The sequence below is a fragment of the Cynoglossus semilaevis genome, chromosome 20 (assembly GCF_000523025.1).
Source record: "Cynoglossus semilaevis isolate Cse_v1.0 chromosome 20, Cse_v1.0, whole genome shotgun sequence".
Classification (NCBI taxonomy): Eukaryota; Metazoa; Chordata; class Actinopteri; order Pleuronectiformes; family Cynoglossidae; genus Cynoglossus; species Cynoglossus semilaevis.
Genome location: NC_024326.1, coordinates 11,776,696 through 11,795,751, shown reverse-complemented (window position 1 = coordinate 11,795,751; position 19,056 = coordinate 11,776,696). Strand labels below are relative to the sequence as shown.

General features: G+C 43.1%; 4 protein-coding genes across 4 annotated transcripts in view; 2 read left to right on the top strand and 2 right to left on the bottom strand.

Annotated features, from left to right (window-relative positions):
* The window catches only part of slc7a8b (solute carrier family 7 member 8b), a 6,616-nt gene extending 3,361 nt beyond the window's left edge, over nucleotides 1-3,255 (bottom strand). Inside the window, exons 1-4 of the mRNA XM_008334748.2 lie at nucleotides 3,125-3,255; nucleotides 2,344-2,580; nucleotides 725-929; nucleotides 291-442 (exon numbers count right to left, since the gene is read on the bottom strand). Coding sequence (XP_008332970.1) covers nucleotides 291-442; nucleotides 725-929; nucleotides 2,344-2,518 — 532 coding nt within the window. The 5' untranslated portion in view covers nucleotides 2,519-2,580; nucleotides 3,125-3,255. The remainder of the gene's footprint in view (nucleotides 1-290; nucleotides 443-724; nucleotides 930-2,343; nucleotides 2,581-3,124) is intronic.
* Nucleotides 3,256-3,643: 388 nt separating this feature from the next.
* On the bottom strand, nucleotides 3,644-8,880 carry prmt5 (protein arginine methyltransferase 5). The gene is made up of 16 exons (XM_008334750.3): nucleotides 8,699-8,880; nucleotides 8,305-8,423; nucleotides 7,811-7,896; nucleotides 7,541-7,675; nucleotides 7,324-7,436; nucleotides 7,159-7,208; nucleotides 6,852-7,015; nucleotides 6,599-6,760; nucleotides 6,438-6,515; nucleotides 6,060-6,118; nucleotides 5,827-5,949; nucleotides 5,564-5,739; nucleotides 5,000-5,203; nucleotides 4,800-4,910; nucleotides 4,637-4,701; nucleotides 3,644-4,290 (listed from the first exon to the last, which is right to left on the bottom strand). Exons 1-16 carry the CDS (start codon nucleotides 8,794-8,796, stop codon nucleotides 4,138-4,140), a joined length of 1,896 nt encoding a protein of 631 aa, XP_008332972.1. The 5' UTR covers nucleotides 8,797-8,880; the 3' UTR covers nucleotides 3,644-4,137.
* Nucleotides 8,881-9,362: 482 nt separating this feature from the next.
* Nucleotides 9,363-10,753, top strand: psmb11a (proteasome 20S subunit beta 11a). Its single transcript, XM_025066188.1, has one exon. It carries the CDS (start codon nucleotides 9,541-9,543, stop codon nucleotides 10,534-10,536), a length of 996 nt encoding a protein of 331 aa, XP_024921956.1. The 5' UTR covers nucleotides 9,363-9,540; the 3' UTR covers nucleotides 10,537-10,753.
* Nucleotides 10,754-10,972: 219 nt separating this feature from the next.
* psmb5 (proteasome 20S subunit beta 5) lies at nucleotides 10,973-17,774 on the top strand. Its single transcript, XM_008334751.2, has 3 exons — nucleotides 10,973-11,253; nucleotides 12,638-12,944; nucleotides 17,204-17,774. The coding sequence occupies exons 1-3, from the start codon at nucleotides 11,029-11,031 to the stop codon at nucleotides 17,506-17,508; spliced, it is 837 nt and encodes a 278-aa protein (XP_008332973.1). The 5' UTR covers nucleotides 10,973-11,028; the 3' UTR covers nucleotides 17,509-17,774.
* The last annotated feature ends 1,282 nt before the right edge of the window (nucleotides 17,775-19,056 follow it).

The window sequence follows — 19,056 nt, the reverse complement described above, 5'->3', positions numbered from 1 at the left end:
TCCTGTGAGAATTAATTTTGAAAGTTTGGGAAAACTGACTGTGACTCTGCAGAAGCTCTGACCTTCAACTGTTTGTTTTTATTTTAAAGCAGCTCTTTGTGTCAAATCCACCACTGAGCCCATCCCTAATCTTCTCAGCCTCTTCACTTTACTTTACAGCCCAAACACCTTCATTAAGACACACTGCAGCGAGCGTTCACCGCCTTCAGCAGAAACGTGGTGTGATGAAAACCCCAGCAGTGGAGTGTTTGTTAGTGACAGTGAACAGACAGAGCAGGCGGTGCACATACAGAGGCAGACTGCAGCCAGCAGAGAGATGCTACTCTCTGGTGGGAGGCAGGAGGGGAAGAGGGGCTGCAGTATGTAGTTGGAGAAGGTGAGAGCAATCACTGCCTGGTTACTGGGGTAGACGATGAACACGGCGGTCCACAGACGGAGGAACCTGGCGATGAACATGGTCAATGAGTTAAAATTCTCTGCTCAGTTGATCTTTCATCATCATCATCATGAAATGCATTGTTTTAGGTTTAAATTTATGGTCGATATACGCTCTGAAGCAGTGTTGACTTTACGCCTTTTAAGTCCCCTTGCGCCACACAAAATGACTTGACGGGAAGTTTGACACAAAGTAATTCATTTTGAAAAGTTCAGCTGGTGTTTTAATTCTTCTAATCAGTGTTTTTTCCCCTCAAACATAATTCATTTTCTCTCTTTTGACTCTCACCCAGCAAGGCCACCGAAAATGTCTTTGACGTAGGAGTAGTCTCCTCCAGATTTGGGGATGGTCACGCCCAACTCTGCGTAACACAGGGCGCCAACAGCCGTGATGACTCCAGACAAGAACCATACAATCAGGGACACGCCCACTGAGCTGGCATTCTCCAGGACGCCTTTCGGACTGACAAAGATCCCTGAGCCGATGATGTTACCTTTGTGGGTAAAATGGAGACAAACACAGACGACAGGGAATGAAAAAAAGTCAGGAATCATGTGACGTAAACAGTGGCTTCAGTTTGGAAAATGTCGATTTCCCTATCGGACCCTTCCTGCTGCTTGTTTCCATCCCTGTGACAAATCTGGGTTCTCACCACATTAGTAGTCATCTATAGGATGAATTCAGACCAACGCTAATAACAAGGCTTCTTTATTGTCAGTGATGCAGCACCACAATTTGCGAAAACGGTTTCTGATGGCGATGGAAAGTGCAGTTTCTACATTAGTGGACGACCATTAGTGAGTGCTTTTTATCGACCTGTGCATGAGTCGGGCATCAACGAGGGGGGCTCTAATGACAGCTAGGATTTCTATGGTGCTATGAGAGTGTGTACGGAGGAGCAGGATGCTAATGTATACACTTTAGGATCATTGATGTAACTGAAAAGTCACAGCACCAAAACTGTCCTTTATGTTCACATCATTATTATATAATGTTTTTGGATATTGTGCTATTTTTTGAAAACCTTTAGCATTTTAGCTTCATGTTAACCAGTCAAGGGCATTTAACCTTTTTTTTTCCAATCCACAATTTACAAACTAAGAAACAGCATTTTATGAGCTAACCTTCGTTAGCATGAGCTACTTAGCATGTCTGGATAAATTATTGCTTTTTTTTTTTAAATCACCAATGTTTGGTGATCAGTTGGTTGAATCAGATGTCATTCACATTTAAACAACAGCCTTCCAGGGAATTCACCGCCTGAATCAACACAATTAGCTCAGAGATTATTCTCCAGCTCTTTAGCATGCCACCAGTGTTTTTTTATCATCCATTGAGCACTGATTATAAATGTAGCAATTATCCTTGTCATTCATAACGCCCGTGTCTGTGACACATCGACACGGCTGCTGTGACACAGACCTATTGTTTTCAGCAGCCGTCAAACGGCCGTGATGAATTACACATCAATCAAATGTTGATTTCTTCTTCTTTGTTGCTGGGTTTGTTTTGTCGTCTCTACACACCACACAACTTCAACACCTGAAAGAGTGCGATCAAACTCACAGAGTGTTTTGTCTGCTGCTGTCGAGAGCCTCTCAATTAACAAATTTACTGTGTTAATCTCATCACAGGGGAAATTACTGGCTACAGAAAACAAAAATTGACCTCCAGCGCAGGATGGATCAGTTGTAAATAAAATCTGGATTTAAATATGAATTAAACTTAGCCTCAAACTGGCCTGAAGCACTAGAAAGATCCATCCATTAGCTACAGCTAGGGTCGCTGGGGAGGGGCAGCGTTGAAATGACTCAAATTAACTGAATATACAGTTTGAAGAAGACAAGTTATATCTAAAGAAATATAACTTTAGTCTTCCACTTTGACCTTTACTTTGATGTACTTGCCTATGATAATGGCACAAGCGCTACCAAGACCGATTTGTTTCTTCAAAGCTACCACAGAGTTTTCGGCATCCTTCCCTCCAGCAGATGGCGCTCTCAGGGGTTCAGAGAGACTCCCTCTGTCTCCACCTCCACCACTGCTGCCGCTGCTGCTCCGTTTCCTTGGACCGTCGCTCATCCTGACCACGTCCTTGGTGCTTCAGCTAATGGAGGCCGCCTCTGTCTCGCTCACAATTTAATCTGTTAAAGATATGAAGTAGCATTGCTCACAACACAGTTCTGAGCTGACGTTGACCTGTTGATGGGTGTACTTGTTTGCTTTTGCCATCAGCTTTGAGACACTATTTATCCTTTTAAATCTTTTTTCACCCACTAATCTTTTGACAGTTCTTGACAAGTCATTTCTCAACACTTTTATCAGCTGTAATTTATCTTCAGTTACATTTTTCCAAAAGTAATTGTGTAAAAAAAATATTAATTGTCTAAATAACCTTTATTTTCAATCAACTCATTTAACCATGGTCTTTTTAATTTATTTTATGTAACATCGTTGTTTGCCATAGTTATCATCCAGGAGAGTTAAATGTGCTACGGAAGCCTATTTGGACATTTTCACACCGCTATGATCAAAACACAGTTTAGCCTCCGGTGTTTAGCTACTCATTAAATGCTCAACTTCAAAACGATATGTTTGTTAAACGGGCCTGCGGTCTGCACTCAACTGAGTATTTATAATTAAATTAACGATCAAACCATCAACGATGCTGCACTGATTAAAACCCACCGTCTGTGTCTTCACCAGCCCCGGGCTTCATGTTGGTCCTCACTCCTCTCATGAGCGGCTGTGATCGAAACCTGCTCTCAATTCACCGTCTTCATTAATAGAAAACCTGGTTCGTTTTAAACCAATCAGCGACTCCAAGACGTTTTACGTCACATGCCCCACCAGCCCTTGCGGTGGCATTTGTTGTTTTATGGTGTTAAATACTCGAGTAAAAAAAATAAAAATAAAATATATATAATGTATATATAAACACAATAATCATGTGTCAAACTGAGCCGAATTAAAATTAATTTTATTCTTCGAATTTTACAAATTATTTCAAGGAACAGATTTAGTTTGAAATGCCATTTGGAAAATGAAAAGAAAGATTTCTTAAAAAATAATGTAATGTATTACATCCATCATAGCAACCAGAGTTAATTGAAATATTTGCCATATAAATGTATAATTATATAAACCTCAAACATATTTAATTTTCATGTATAATCCAAGGCAAAAAACGACAAGGAAGAAACGTTCAAACAGTTCAGTATCGTCTTTATTGACAGGATTCAATCAAACATAAGAAAAATCAAAGACAAATACAAAGAGGATCAAACAGCTTCAAAACAACAAGGGCTGTGGGACTTGAAGTGCATTCATCTTTTTAACCATTACGTTGACGAAAATGTATTTGAATCATGGTTTGTGAACCACGGTGGAATGTGTGTGGGACAGGTCTGGATTGAGTGTGTACTTTCTGACTGAAGGGCGAAATAAATGCAACAAAAATCACTGAGAGTTTGATGTTCACCTAACGGGAAGAAACTAATGTCACAGCGACAGTGTTGTTTACAGGTAATAACAGTCCACACCTGCTGCAGAACAGACGGTGAGAACACAGACGGTGAGAACACAGACGGTGAGAACACAGACCAGATCCAAAGTGATACACGTGGTCTTGTAAAAACCAAACTAAACAGAAGTGTATGTGAAGGAGCAGTTTATCTGCCGCCTCTGAGGAGTTCTCATCTTCACAGGCCGATGGTGTAGGAGCGCCCCGCTGGGTTATGGATGGCAGAACATGAAGGCTCCGTCACGGCCCATTCGTACCAGACCTTCTTCCCATTGTTGCAGCGCCAGAACCTGACTGCGATCTCATCTTCCCGGGATACGGAGATGGGTTGCTGTTGAAATGGACAAAAAGGAGGCGTACTTTTAAAAACACTGAGGATCAAATATGTGGGTCAAAAAAAAAAAAAACACAAGTAAAAAAAAAAAAAAAAAGCAAATAAAGCTATTTCTATACAGATATAACAGTTTAGGATTTAGGATCAGGTTTTATTTTTATTTTCCTTCTACATTTTCTGATTGTTTATATATATTTATATGACATTTTGTTGAATTTCATCTTAAATATAATTAAGGCATTTATATGACATGAATTTCATCTTAAATATAATTAAGGCAGAATCTGTAGTAAAATCTGTCACTTCTGAACGTTTTGATCGACCTTTCAGTAATTTTACTCACTTTGAGAGGAAACAGGATGGGGAACCAGGAGAACATTCCAGGTGAATGTGTATCTGGTTTTATACCTGATGTAAACAGAGTTCGACAGAAAAGAAAACATAAAATCAGATAAAACATCAGGACAACAATTACTTTTTCTTCTTCTTCTCTGTCTCTGACTTACTAAGTGTGACATCCTTGAACAGTGTGGCTTCAAAGTATCCAGCAAAGCCGTGGAGCACAGAGTTACAGCCCGCGGAGAATCGGAGACACTGGTACCGGTTGTTGTTCATATCTGAAAGTGAGGAAGAAGAGGTTTCTCTACTACTGCAACGTCGCACAGAGAACATGTTTTTATTTTGTACTGGCGTCACTGCTGTTTACCATCGGTGGGGTGTTTGAAGGTGAAGCAGGCTTTGGGCTCGGCCAACTGGTGGAAGTTGTGGAGGCGAACGACGTAGGGCGTCTCGAAGTGACACTCGGGGTCCTTGTCCCGCTCCCGGCAGCCGCGGACTTCGTTGTACAACTTGGAGGAGGAGAGCGGAGCCAGGAAGGACGTGTAGGAAGAGGGGATGCTGACGCCGCCGTCTGACGGTGACATGATGAGACGGAGGGAAGAAGAAAGTGAAATGGGATGCAAGTAAGCGTGAAAGCTCCGGAGCGCTTCATTAACTCTGAAGCTTCACAGGAGTCACATTTGTTTTTCTTGCTGACAATAAACTCTGGATCGTTGATAAAGCTGCAACAACTCGCTGACAGAAATGAGCACAATGAATAAATTAATCACCCGCCACATGAATTGACTTATTAAATAACAATCTGATGTTTTGGATTTATAAAGGAATAGATCTGTAAAAAAGGCCCCACAAGGACAAAGTGACCCCACAGTCCTAGAACACAGCCCATCCCCACCCTCCCGGTCACATGACACACACTGGTGGTGTTTACCTTTGAGAAAGTGCTGCGCTCCATCGAGACACTCTGGAGAGAGTTCGTTGTCACCAAATGATCCCAGCAGCTCGCTGACAATGATGTCTGCTTTCTCTGGCGCCGCCCACTCCCGCATGTCACATGACACCACGGTCACCTGTTCACCCCACTCTTCAAAACGCCAATTCTCCAGCCTGGAAAAATGTCAGAGATTAAATAAAATGTTTAAAATGTCATTAAAAAAACAACAACAAAAAAAAGAACTGTAGTATTGTACATACGTGACTACAGCGTTGGGATTCTTCTCCACGGCGTACACACGCAACTTCCTGTCCGCCTGCCTGGCAGCTCGCAGAGATGCGTTGACTAGAGGGCCTCGACCCGCCCCCAACACCATCAGCACCCTGTGTGACACAGAGTGAGAGTAGAGAACGTTAGACCTGACACAAAGTAGCATTTCTTTTAAAAACTTGGACGGTTCTTTGTATGAAGTGAAAAATGTTCTGCCACGTACTGGACGTTTGTGTCTTTCTGCTCTTCAGGAACTCGGTCAAGTAGACATTTATACACAGCCTGAAAAAACAATGAGAGAAGCCACAAAAAAAAAAAAATTGGATTACAATCTAAATTAGTTATTATAATTGCAGCAAAAACAGGTCGTTGAAAAAGAACGTCTCATGCACTGGTTGCCGTGCATCTCAAGGCTAGCAACACATTTTGGGTGCATTACTGCCACCTACAGGTCTAGATAGTTTGCATAAACTTTACCAGTGTAGTTGGATTACAATAGTTTGCATAAACTTTACCAGTGTAGCAGAAATCAGGAGACTGTGATTAAACTCTTTATTGTTTTAACATTTGATTTTCCGTTTAACTGCCCAACAACTCGTACCTGCTGATACTGTGAATATTTGATAGGATCCTTCTCAAATACTTCATATGTCTGTGACTCCAGATTGTCCATCAGTGGCTGGAGAAAAAAAACCCATTCAGTCAGAAACATAAATAAACAATATGACGTCTCACTCATGAACATATGGAGGTCTTCCTGACCTGTAGGGGGGACTGCAGGTAGTCTTCATAGCCTTTGGCGAAGAGCTCATACGAGTTAGGTGAAGGTCGGTTCTGGTTCAGATATTCCAGATACTGCAGGTAGGATCTGAAATCCTTGTCAGAGTGACGACTGGTGCCTGTGAAGATGAACTGGGCCTCCAACTGAGAAAAGGATTTTTTTTTTTAAATAAAAACTTCCCAGGTTTAACTGAAAATACTAATCTATTTCATAAAATAACCCATGTTTCTGTACCTTAAAGAGACGAAAGATGATTCGCTGGTGGGCCTTGGACAGAACGGGGAAGCCCTTCTTATTGGTGAGGAAGATGCTGGTGGGAAGTATGGCTGCCTTGATTGGTTCACCGAGCCACTTATCGACCACCTCATCTGACGGCATGTCTGCTCCAATTTCAACAGCTTCAAGAAAGAAAAAAAAAACAATAAAAAACCCCCAAAGAGTCCAAGTGAGTGACGGACAAAAACACACACTATTTTTTTCCTCCACTCTTTTAATGCAGTGAAGTGCCCCGAGGCGGCTGGTTCTCAGGGTCATCTCTCACCTAGACAGACCCTCTTGTTGTAATCACACAGAGTTCTGAATGAGTGCCACCTGAAAGAGGCAAGTAAACAAAACCAGTCTGGATGTTAAAGGAAATCAATCGCAGCTGTTTTAGTATTCAGAGCGCACTCGGCTGCTCATGAGGTAAAACTCTGTAAAAACCCACCAACTCCAAGTCTTCTCGTCAATACTTGTCTCGTCGATGCAAGTGGCGGCTTCGTTCTCAATCAGATCCTCCCGCACGTCCTCCGGATCCATTAGTGGGACTTGTATCCAGAACTATTCAGAGTCAGAGAGAAAACAGCGGATGTTTGAATTCCCCGTCACCGTCTCCCTGCTCTTTATTTGCTCTTTTTGGGTTTTGTAGCTCGAGTGCGCCTTACGTTTGAGGAGTGGTGTCCTGTTTGGATGTGGTTCAGAAGCACACGAGCGAGATTGGCACAATGTGGACCCCTCAGAGGGATCATCAGGACAGGAAGCCCCAGGTAGGCAGAGAAGTTCAGCTCCTGTGCCAGAGCCTGGAGAGAAGACAGAGTAGGAGAACATGAAGGTCAAGAAGAGACGACACCCGTGGAACAAAGTTCACCTCCGTCAGTCGGTGGGTTCTAAATCCATTCCTATTCAGTTCTACATCAGAAGAAAGAAGAACTTACTGCCTCGGAGTTCCTGCGTTCCGTCTGGATTTCTGAATCTGCGTCGATCCATGGAGACAGTTTCCCAACAATCAGAGTGTTCCAATCTGAAGAGACGGCACAGATGTTTGTAAAGAGCTCGCCAGTTGTCACGTGATGTAAACAAAACTCACAGTAAAAAAGTAGTCAGGGCAAAAACAACAGATTTTTAAGTGAATAAAACTTGTTAGTGACAGGCAGAGTGAGCTGATGATGTCACTGATGAAGTAATATAGCCTCGCTACTACAGGAAAGTAAAGTTTCCATTAAATCACACTTCAGTTCTCTCTTTAATGTGGTTTCCTCTGTAACCAGAGTCTTCATCAGAGTTGCTTAGTTTTTTCTTTAATTTTTTTTACATCCTCTAAAATCAAATTAGAGCTGGATGAACTTTTATTATATTAATTAACTGCTTGGCCTTGAGCAACTCTTCCTGTCATAGCATTGAAGACAGTGTGTGAAGGACCAGGACTTACCTCTTCCACACAGCAGCAGGTCGGACCTGGTCTGGGCTCCAGCTCTGGATTTAGCGGGTTCTAACTCAAACTCTCGTTTAAATCTCGGGTGGAACAGGGGCATGCACAGGAAGTCAAACCTGCAACCAGGGGAAACAAAGCAGCGCTACTTTATAATGGAGTCATGTTGAAATGCAGGACAATCGTATCTTTCTTGCAGGTTCCAGTAGAGAACCCTCTGAAGACGCCGGACACCGCGGTATAGCATCCTTATAATTAAACACGTGTTGCCGATTCACCGGCTAGCTTAGCAAACATCACATCAACTGACATTAAGCTAACCAATCAGCGGCTCCATCTCCTAAACACGCGACGGGTAAAACACTGTAAGTGCAGAGTGTGAGACGCTCCTCACCCAAGTTTGGCGACCACGGCTAAAGTGTCGGCGACCTCAGGCACACAGTTCAAATCTCTCCCGCAGGACAACCTACTCCTCGTGCTGGCAGACGCCATGATAGCAGCCGACTGAATGACTGGCTCCGGTACAGTGTTGCTCAGCGGGCGGTTGAGGAAACTGACGCCATTTTGGATCTGAAAGCGAGGATACAGACCCTTGCGTGATGTAACGTTTACGAGCCAAAATGGCCAGTGACAGAGCTCAGTTACGTGACAAAATTATCGCGATATCTGTGCGTTTTTCCCATTTGGAGAAAAAGCCTTTTTCTTGTAATTTCTCTTTTAATAAAAATAAAATATGGGGATGTATATTAATTTTTATATAAATAAAACTTTTATTATTAAAATAAATAAAATCACGTGCTGTTCTTTGTGGCAAAAAGAAGAAGAATCCACAGAAGTACCATATTTTCCCTCTTGACAAGCTTTGGACATCTTTGACACACACTAAAATATAAGAAAATGCATCTGTTGGTTATTGAAGCACCGTAACAACAAAAAGAAAATGAAAACATGTCCAGTTCTGCTCATAAGACAAAGTCACCAGATCAGTGGCGTGTATTTGTATATCATGTTCACAGCAGGGGTATAGAATATCATTAAAAGGGCTTTTATCATTTTGGATTTTTAATGTGCAAAGTATCATATTAGTGGGAGATATATAAGGGCGAAACTTTCGCTCTTAGGTAAAGAAGACAGTAGATAAAGGAGTGGAGGCATTGACTGGATTCATTTATTTTTTTTAATTCACTATTTTCACAAACAGGGAAACTTTTTGACTTGTGTGTTACAGAGAGGATTATGGCTTTGGAAGAAATTTGCAACTTCGTGAAAACTCCTTCAGAGTTCCCGTCTTTGTCTTTAGAAGGTACAGCTTCATCTTTATACCTGACTGATTATACATTTCAGTTGACCAACAACAGCCTTTTGAACTTTGAAATCCCGAATTCTGCTTTACTTTTCTCGGAAAACCACCCATCGTCCGTGTCCAGGCCCTTTCTTTTGACTCATGGAACAACAACTCTTGGTTTCATCTTCCAGGGTGGGGTCATTGCGGCCGCAGACACACGAGCCAGTGCAGGGGGACTTGTAGCGTGCCCATCCAGTCATAAGGTTATCCCCATTCACTCCCACCTTGTGGTGACCTCCTCAGGTAGCAGTGCAGACTGCACACTGTGGAAGAGGATACTGTACCGGGAGATGAGACTCTACGAACTACGGAACAAAAGGCGTCTGTCAATACGGGGCAGCGCAAAACTTTTAGCATTTATGCTGCATCCCTTCAAAGGGACTGATGTGTGTGTGGCCCTTACTCTCTGTGGCTGGGACAGGGCAGATGACGACAGAGAATACAGAGAGCAACCACATGATTCTTCCTCCTTTCTGGCCTGTGGTCATAGCTCATCAGCAACAGCTAGTGATACTACAATACGATGTTCTGCATCCCCTAACTGTGGCCCAAAGCTGATATTTGTGTGCAGTGACGGAACCCGATTGCAGAACAACGTCATTTCTGTCGGGTCAGGTTCTCCTTATGCTTATGGAATTCTGGACGACGGTCTGAGCTGGAACTTGAGCAACAAAGAAGCATTCTCTCTGGCCAGACAAGCAGTGTTCAGAGCCACTCACAGGGATGCCTACTCTGGAAACAACGTGGACCTCTTCCATATCACGGCCGAGGGATGGAAGCAAAGGGAGAGGGAGAACCTAAGAGAAGAATATTACAGAGACATGGAGAGAAAAGCAAAGGAAGTGGAGGAGCGAAAAAAAGAGACACTATTAAAAACTGCAACATAAAACATAGTGTATTTGTATACAGCGGAATAATTTAAATTTAGATTCTTCCTAATTACTGTATTTTTCTGTGGTACTAATTCTATTGTTCCCTACTACCATACTTACTCCAAAACATGTTTTTATGTATCTGTTATTTCTGGTTTTTCCTCTTGTTATGTATTTAACGGACATAAAAAGTGCTGCTGCGATTTAACAAATGTATTTAATCAATTATAACTTGGAACATGTTGAAATTTACTCTCTGTAATACGTGATACAATTATAACTTGGAACGTGTTGAAATTTACTCTCTGTAATACGTGTTAATGGATTATTAAAATATATCTTGTAGAAATGCGTACATAACGGTGAATACTGTTGATATTCAGTTTAACTTTTTTTTTAAAGACACGGTCCTCCGGAGCCACTGGTGGCGCTGTGAGCTTAACTAAGACTGGATAAATGTTCCTGAGTTAGCTGCGGAAGCTGCTTGCTCATCCCACAGTTACAAAGATGGCTCTTGCTAGTGTATTGAAGAGTGAGTGTGCGGATTTTTCATTTGATAATAGTTACTCTTTTGCTTTTGGATATGATAACGCACAGAGCGCTCCAGGTCTTGATTCTGTCCCGGGAGAAAACATCAGTTTTACCATCAGGAACCCGCTTTCTGCCCCGGAGGAGGGTGACATCGAGAGGAAAATAGAGTTTCTGCATGGAACCACCACGTTAGCATTTAAAGTAAGATGACGAGTTCTTAAAACATATATTCACTACATATCTGAGCGGCTTTGTATTAACATAACTCTCTGGCTATGTAGACTGGAAATATACCTTTTGAATTTAACGCTTCTGTACCTGTTAGCACGTTAGCATGCTATCGGCTAAAATCCGCTTTCTCATGGCAAGTGCTCATACATTCGTACATGTTTACGTACATAGATGGATGTAATTTTTTTTAATAAATGTTAAATTCGTTCGTTTTTGTTGTATGGCTCAGAAACCTTAAAATTGACCTGGCCATAACTAAATGACAACTGACATGATCTAAGTATTAAACATTGTGTTTACGTTCCTCCTAATTGTTGTCTGTTAGAATGTTTAATTTTACGTAAATCCACTTAATTCGGTACACTCGTTGAATAGTCAATGTAACAGTTGTAAAGTTTTCTCTACTACATTGTTAATGGCAGAACAACAATAACCTTTTATAACTATGGATGGAGTATTTAGTACCAATATAGCATCACTTTTGCATAGTAAAATGGAAGAATGGCAGACAAATTTGCATCATTATGGATTGAATTCCAATTGAGGATTTCAGCATCGTAGGGTCTAACCTTGCCCTAGCAGGGCCTTTTAATGAAGTGGACAGAGACTATACAGTGTGTGTACTTATGAATGTTTTTTATGTATCTTAATTGTCACTGTAGTCCTGCTAACAAGTTACAGAAAATATAAAAACAACTCTAGTGTTAATGAGGAAAAAGGGTGAGAGATGAAACCATTTTTTCCCCCGATTGAGTTGCTAAATCAATGTGGAGAAAATGTAAAGTTAATTAACACTAAACAAAGACCTGATGTGAATCTAAGGATATTAAATTCCCTTACAAAATATCATGATTTCCTCTATCGATCTTCCACCCTCTGGTTTTAAAATGTCTTCTACCTCTTGGCCACAGGCCATACTATTAAATTTGGGTGACTTATTATCTTGTCATGGGAAAGAAAATAGCTCTTGTATCTTGCCTGTCAGTGTGTCAGATGCAGTGTAAATAGTGAACTCTCTCCCCGGTGTTGTTTATAGACTCTTCAGGGGATTTGTTGATAAAAAGAAAAGATAAATAATGCCAGCCGTATCCCATAATCCCCGAGCGAAGTGCAGGCTGCTTCAGTGAAAACATTCGCAGCAGGTGTCTCGCTCAGATCGGCTGAGTCCGTTGGTCTGTGATTACTTTGAAACGCTCTGATGAAGAGCTCTGACTGGAATAATATAAGCTGAAGATCTGTAATACCGTCACCTCAGCAGAACCCAAACATATCTGACACTTCCCTTGTGTTTTCTTTCCTGCTATCACAAGCCTTATCTGTGTCTTTTTCTCCTTCTGTCTCCTGCCTTTCCTAGTTCCAGCATGGTGTTATCGTGGCTGTGGATTCTCGGGCTACGGCGGGTTCCTACATTGCATCACAGACTGTGAAGAAGGTGATTGAGATCAACCCCTACCTGCTGGGCACCATGGCTGGAGGTGCAGCCGACTGTAGCTTCTGGGAACGTCTGCTCGCTCGTCAGTGTCGCATCTACGAGCTTCGCAACAAGGAACGCATCTCGGTGGCGGCGGCCTCCAAGCTGCTGGCCAACATGGTGTACCAGTACAAGGGCATGGGACTCAGCATGGGAACCATGGTGTGTGGATGGGACAAGAGAGGCCCAGGTAAATGCCACAGGTTTAGGTGTCACAATTAATCTCTGTTCCAGTCTTAATTAGTTCTGGAAGTGCTATTGGAGTAGGATAAAACATTTAGAACAGTAGTAGAACAGACTAAACTACACATACGTTGCACATTAGAACATTATTTTCTGCTTTAATGCACTTGTTATGTAAACAGGAATATTATTAGTTATGTACCGTAGTTGTACTAAAGCGCCTCTTCAGGTGTTTGTTTTTTTTAAATTGCTATGGTAATGGAACAAATCTTACAGTAAGTCTTTGTCCCTGATTTCAAAGTTCTTCATTACTCTCACATTAATGAGCTCAGTATCTTTGTATTTTATCTTTGTTTTGTAGCCTCATCACTTATTAACAGTATTTTACTCCAAGCTAGAATTAGAATCAACAAAACTGTTTTTTCGCTTTAATTACCTGCTCTTTAAATGCTTGTCTGGAGAACATTTACATTTTTTATTATTGACTGGCAGCTCTGGCAATGTTCCGCACATTCCGTTCATTAACATTAACAGATCACACTTTGAGTTTTCATTACCAGTGTGTCCACGTCACCATCATTCATCTCTCAAACCGTGTTTGAATGTGTAATTAACCGCTGGGCATAAATCTGAAATCAAGGTCACCGATGAAACACACGGGCGCTTCCCGTAGTTTTCCACTAGATGGCACTGCAGCTTCTATTATGCTCTCATCCTCTGTTACTTGAAGCTGTGGTTTTTGGATGCCACAGGGTGGTGAGGCCATACATCACAGAAGGTGTGCTTAAAGAGGCTGCCACGGTGACACGGTAATGGGAAATCGATACGGGTGGGACTGCGGGCCAGTGTGAGCGCGCTGGGATGATAGACGTCGGGCCTCAGCCCTTGACAACTGGGTCACATGCATAATGCTTGTTCATCTAGCGAGATCGATGCCTCCTTTGTCTGAAGAGCATCGAGTTACGTGTGAACAACACGGGCCCTCTGGTACGCCAACAAATGTAAATGACACGTGTTAAATTCTGGGAAAATCAATTTGGGAAATAATGATCCTTTTATAGGATCAAGAGGTGTTTGAGCTCAGCCACGGCTCCCACAATGGCTGTGATTGAATAGAGAGGTAAATGTCATGTAAATTAAATCAATCGTGATTAGGCAGGGAGCTCGTTAGCTAACTACAATCATGTCAAGAACACTTATTCCCCCGGTGGAGTTTCTTAAGCTGCATGCACACAATAAATCCAATAAAAAGCCATGTTGAATAGGTTGACAAATGCACTTCACAGCCATGTAATAGAATTAAATGTTATGACACGTTTAATCAGAGCATGGTTGATGCCCAACAGCCCTGAATGTGCTTTTACATTGACGGAGGAAAAGTGACTTTGTTAATGGCCGCCCTCCCACTGCTCCTAACAATGATAGGATCCTGAACTACTGAATGTGACATTCATGCTGTGAAATGAGAGCACGGAGAAACATAAACATATTTAAAGTAGTTTCTTCTCAGGGTGGAATATCATATTGGTATTTATAATCGAGCTAAATGTATAATCATTTTCAAGTTGTCGTCCAGTCCTAAACAAAAGCCACTTATTCTCTGCTTTTTTAAAACAAATATTCCTGATCCAAGGGATCTTTTCTTTGGGATCTTAAGTACAAATAATTTGAACTTTATTGATCCCATATTTGGGAAATTCTTGTGTTAACAGCAGATTAGCTGCTACAGGCTCCCCCTGGGAATCGACCCCAATATTATGTCCTGAAGAGACTGTTCCAGAGAACACGGGGACAGGCCGCTACACTGTATACAGTATCCCGTTAATTACTGACACTGTGCTGCAGTGTAGGAACAGCAAATAACAGCAACCGGTTGACAATAAAAATGCCACAGAATCAACCAACCAACCAGAAGATTTCCATTGGAGGATAAGTATGTGTGTTTGTGGGTGTGTGTGTGTGTCCATTAGAGGACCCCAATATTATGTCCTGAACAGACTGTTCCAGAGAACACGGGGACAGGACTCGCTCATCCAAACTCAGTCCAGCAGCGGCAGCCTCCCATCCCCAGCACAGAGCTCCTCACCTCGTCCTAAGAGCTGTCAGCCCAGAGCCAGCTGCACTGGCTGCTGTTTAAAAACCGCCTGCTTAAGCACCTGTCACCTGATTGATGGAGTGGAAGCAGCCCATCTCGGCTGCCGCCGCAGTGCTCTTTTCAACGTTCTTCCACTTAGCTGCGGTGTGGGCCGCATGAATTCCAACCCTCTTTCTTCTCGTTGATGTCGGCACACGTTTTTATTTCTGCCAGTGTTTGAGGCGCACGCACCGTCAAGTGATACCACATCGGGCTGCACAAAAAGCCCAGATGTGTTTGGAATGGACTGGATGGTGAGATGTGCTTTTTGGTGCTGCGCCGCTTCTATACTTGGACCTCCTGAAGAGGTCCTCATCCACCACAGTCAACTGTGCTACTCAACACGAGAGGCTGCCTTTACAACCCGCTCTCCCTGCCTATTATTTTTTTTAATGAGTCCCTTACAGTTTTCAAGAGGAACAGGCAGGTCTCAGAATGGCAAATTACCCCTGTGCATCGGCAGGCACTGGATGATTAGTGGCAAACCGGCGACAGGCTGAGGAAGCTACAAATTGCTAGTTGAAAGGCATGGTGAGATTTTATTTTATTTTTTTTTCGTCTCTTCCTCCTCCAGGAAAGCAAGGCTGTGTCTATCTCTCATAGACCATCAGCAGTTTAGCAGAGGAGCTCGCACGAGGACGTGCTACCTGAAGGCATTTTTAAATTTGTTTTTAATGTGTGAGATGAGCAATGATAATAGGCTGCGTTCTACACATGTGCCTCTGTGGTTCTCTCTGTGGGTGTCACTTCTCACAGGTTTCTTCTTTGTCAGGCGCCATGAAAGGCGTCTTTTCGCCGGCTGTCTCTTTACCATTTACAGGCTGGCCGTGGGCGAGCTCACAGGCTGGTGCTTGTCACCCGCTCAACGTCACTCTGGGATCAGGCCTGGCGAGTGTGTCATGGTGTGGAACAAAATGCCTCACACGTGCCCACAGAGCGTGGTGTGGCGCAAACTGTGGCTCACAGATCCGTCAGAGCAGTGACGGCACATGGGATTACACATTTGGTCGGCTGGTGGCCTGAATCCGTGACTCTGTGTGTGATTAGGATGTCTGTGCCTCAGAGTGATGTGCAGGTGAGGGAGATACTGCAGACCCTGTACTTGTCAGATATCTGCAGGATGTCAGCTTACCACGGGATTTTTTTTTCTTCCCCCCCATCCTCATTTTGACTGGGCCGAGGTGCAGTCACCTGTGCTCCTCGGGTTGCCGGTCGATAGTTAATTTTTGGCATGTTTACGGGGATCAATAAGGCCTGGAGCGGGGCTGCTGGGCAGGCACTGATGTGGCCCGAGCCTCGTCAGCAGGTTCTGCGGCCGCCTTCATTTTTACTCCAAGAGGATGCAGCTGTTCCTATCTGCCACACTTACTTCATTTAGAGAGGCTGCAGCTGTTCATATTCCCTCTCGAGGACACTGTGTGTGTGTGTGTGGCTGTGTGATTTTTAAATTAGTGTGTTATTTGGTATTAAAGCAGCGATGCACTTTCTCCTCTCAGTTCTTCTGACAAAACTCCACACTGAGCGTAGATGAACGCTACTGAACAATTGGACTGTTTTACAAAGACCGTCTCTGAGCAGGGTGTATGTTTGAACAATGCTGGAGTCTGATGATACGACACATCACCACAATACAGGGGCGAACAATAGGAGATGCAATACTACAGACACAACAATATATTGATTGATTTTTTTATTATTTAATTGTAGTCCAAGTGTGATCCTAGTCTCAGACTCTGCTGCTGTTCCATCTGAACATCAGGTTACTAACGTCGGAGCAGAGGGATTTACATCTGTCAATCACTAGAGAAGAAAGAAAAGAATTTACAGGATTTTTTTGATAAACACATATTTACTCATAGTCTTAAATACTTACAAATATATACAGTCATACGCTGATATTTAATACTTTTACTCTCTACTGTCTGTGAGTCACTCCATGATGATAACAAGGAGCAAACATGGGTAGATGAGCCACACAAGATGATTAACATGCTTGGCTCCAGGCGAGAAGACAACCAGGTTGCTGGTTTGGTCCCTGGTTTTTATGTACAGAGTTTGGAAATTAGTTTTACTCCCGATCCTTATTTTATTCCCTGGTGACTAAACTTCTTCTTCACACGTTCTCTTCTCAGGGCTCTACTACGTGGACTCGGAGGGAAACCGGGTGAGTGGAGACCTGTTCGCCGTGGGCTCGGGCTCCATGTACGCCTACGGCGTTATGGACAGTGGCCTGCGCTACGACCTGTCTGTGGACGAGGCCTGCGAGCTCGGTCGCCGCGCCATCTACCAGGCCACGTACCGTGACGCCTACAGCGGCGGCCAAGTCAACCTGTACCACGTCCAGAGTGAGGGCTGGACCAGAGTGTCCCAGGACGACGTGCTGAAGCTGCACCAAAAGTACAACGACCAGGAAAAGTTAGAAACAGCCCAGGAGTGAGTTAGGCTAGGAGTTTGTATTAAACACTTGTTGTAAAATGTTCCAAAATGTCACGAGGGTCAACAGAAAGACTCAACTTTAAACATGTTAGTGTGTGTGTGTTAGTCCTGGCTGCAGCTCAGAGCCTCACGGCTGCTTCAAACACAGCACGTGCTTTAATGCAGCGCAGCAGTCGGACGACGTCGTTGCTCTACAAACATCCAATTTACATTGTACCCTGAAAAACGACATCTTTCTCAATAAAAACCTCTGATGTTCTTTTCCAACAGTGTTGTTCTTGTTACTTTTTAAGTTTTCATTTTCCCCCCCTATAGGTCACAAAGTCGGCGAGTAAGTGGCTGAATGTTTCTCCCAGTCTGCGCTTTCATGTAAATGAAAGCCTCATCCTCTTTTGATGTTGTCATTTTGGATGCTCCTGTTTACATTTCACTCAGCTGCTCTGCCAGATGTTGGGATTTGACGTACACGCAGGAGCCGGTGCCGTCGCCTCTATATGTTCTGCCTTTATTAGCAGGGATTCGCACTGTTTAAACGGCACTGTTTAATTGCATACCTCCAGCCTCGGTAATTGTGCCTCCTGAGTTGTAACGGTGTGTGTGTTTTCCTCCCTCCATTGATGGTGTTCTCTCCCTCCGCCTGCGTCGCACAAATACGTCTTTTAATTGGAAAGAGAAATTTATTCTTTAATTCCTTACTCACACACTTGGCTTCTCCGCTGCACCGCGCTGCGTGCCACACTGCCACGGTGTTTTACAATGTAATGACCAGCGTTGGCACTCGGCGCCCCTCCGCTGGTTTTTATAGTTGGGAATAAACACTAATAAAGGGGACGGATAGACATCTGAAGCTGGTGCACTCTCAAACCATGGTTAAAAACTAGTTTCACAGGTGACCAGTTAGCAGATGGAATTGAAATGGGATTTCGATAAATGGAAATGAGCGAGGCTCGTCTGTGACGCCGCTCCTGCTAAATGAAGTGATGGGAATTGCACCATCAATAGAAGCGCATGTTGGCCGAGTGAGTGTGCAGGTGCCCACCGAGAGGCTGTATTTGTAAAATTGGAGCAAAAGTGGATAAAAGCATTAACATGTGGTGGAACTCTTTTTAAAAACATTAATCATCATGCAGCGCAGCACTCAGAGCTCCGAGAACGGAGCTTTTCCCACAGATGGATGGAAAATGGCAAAATAACACGTAGAGAGTTTTAGCAGCAAAGTTTCCGTAACACCAATGGAAACTGAAGACTTCCCTCAGTCGTCACCTTCTTTAGGAGCTGCTGTTTCGCTGTGTAATTCTTCGAGGTAGGATTTGACAAAAGCCCCGGAGACACTGGAAAAGTTACACTCAGAAACATTAGAAGAACAAGCAGCACAATGTAGAAAAGTCATCACATAATCACTGTCCATCAGGACAGGCTCCATGGTTTGTCACATGTCTTGTCGACATTTGCATTTTTCGCAAATAGTGTTTGTTTGTACACGTTACTTTGTCAGTTGGCAGTTTTAACATTTAAAGTAAAACCAGCACCATGGACAGAGACACGGACA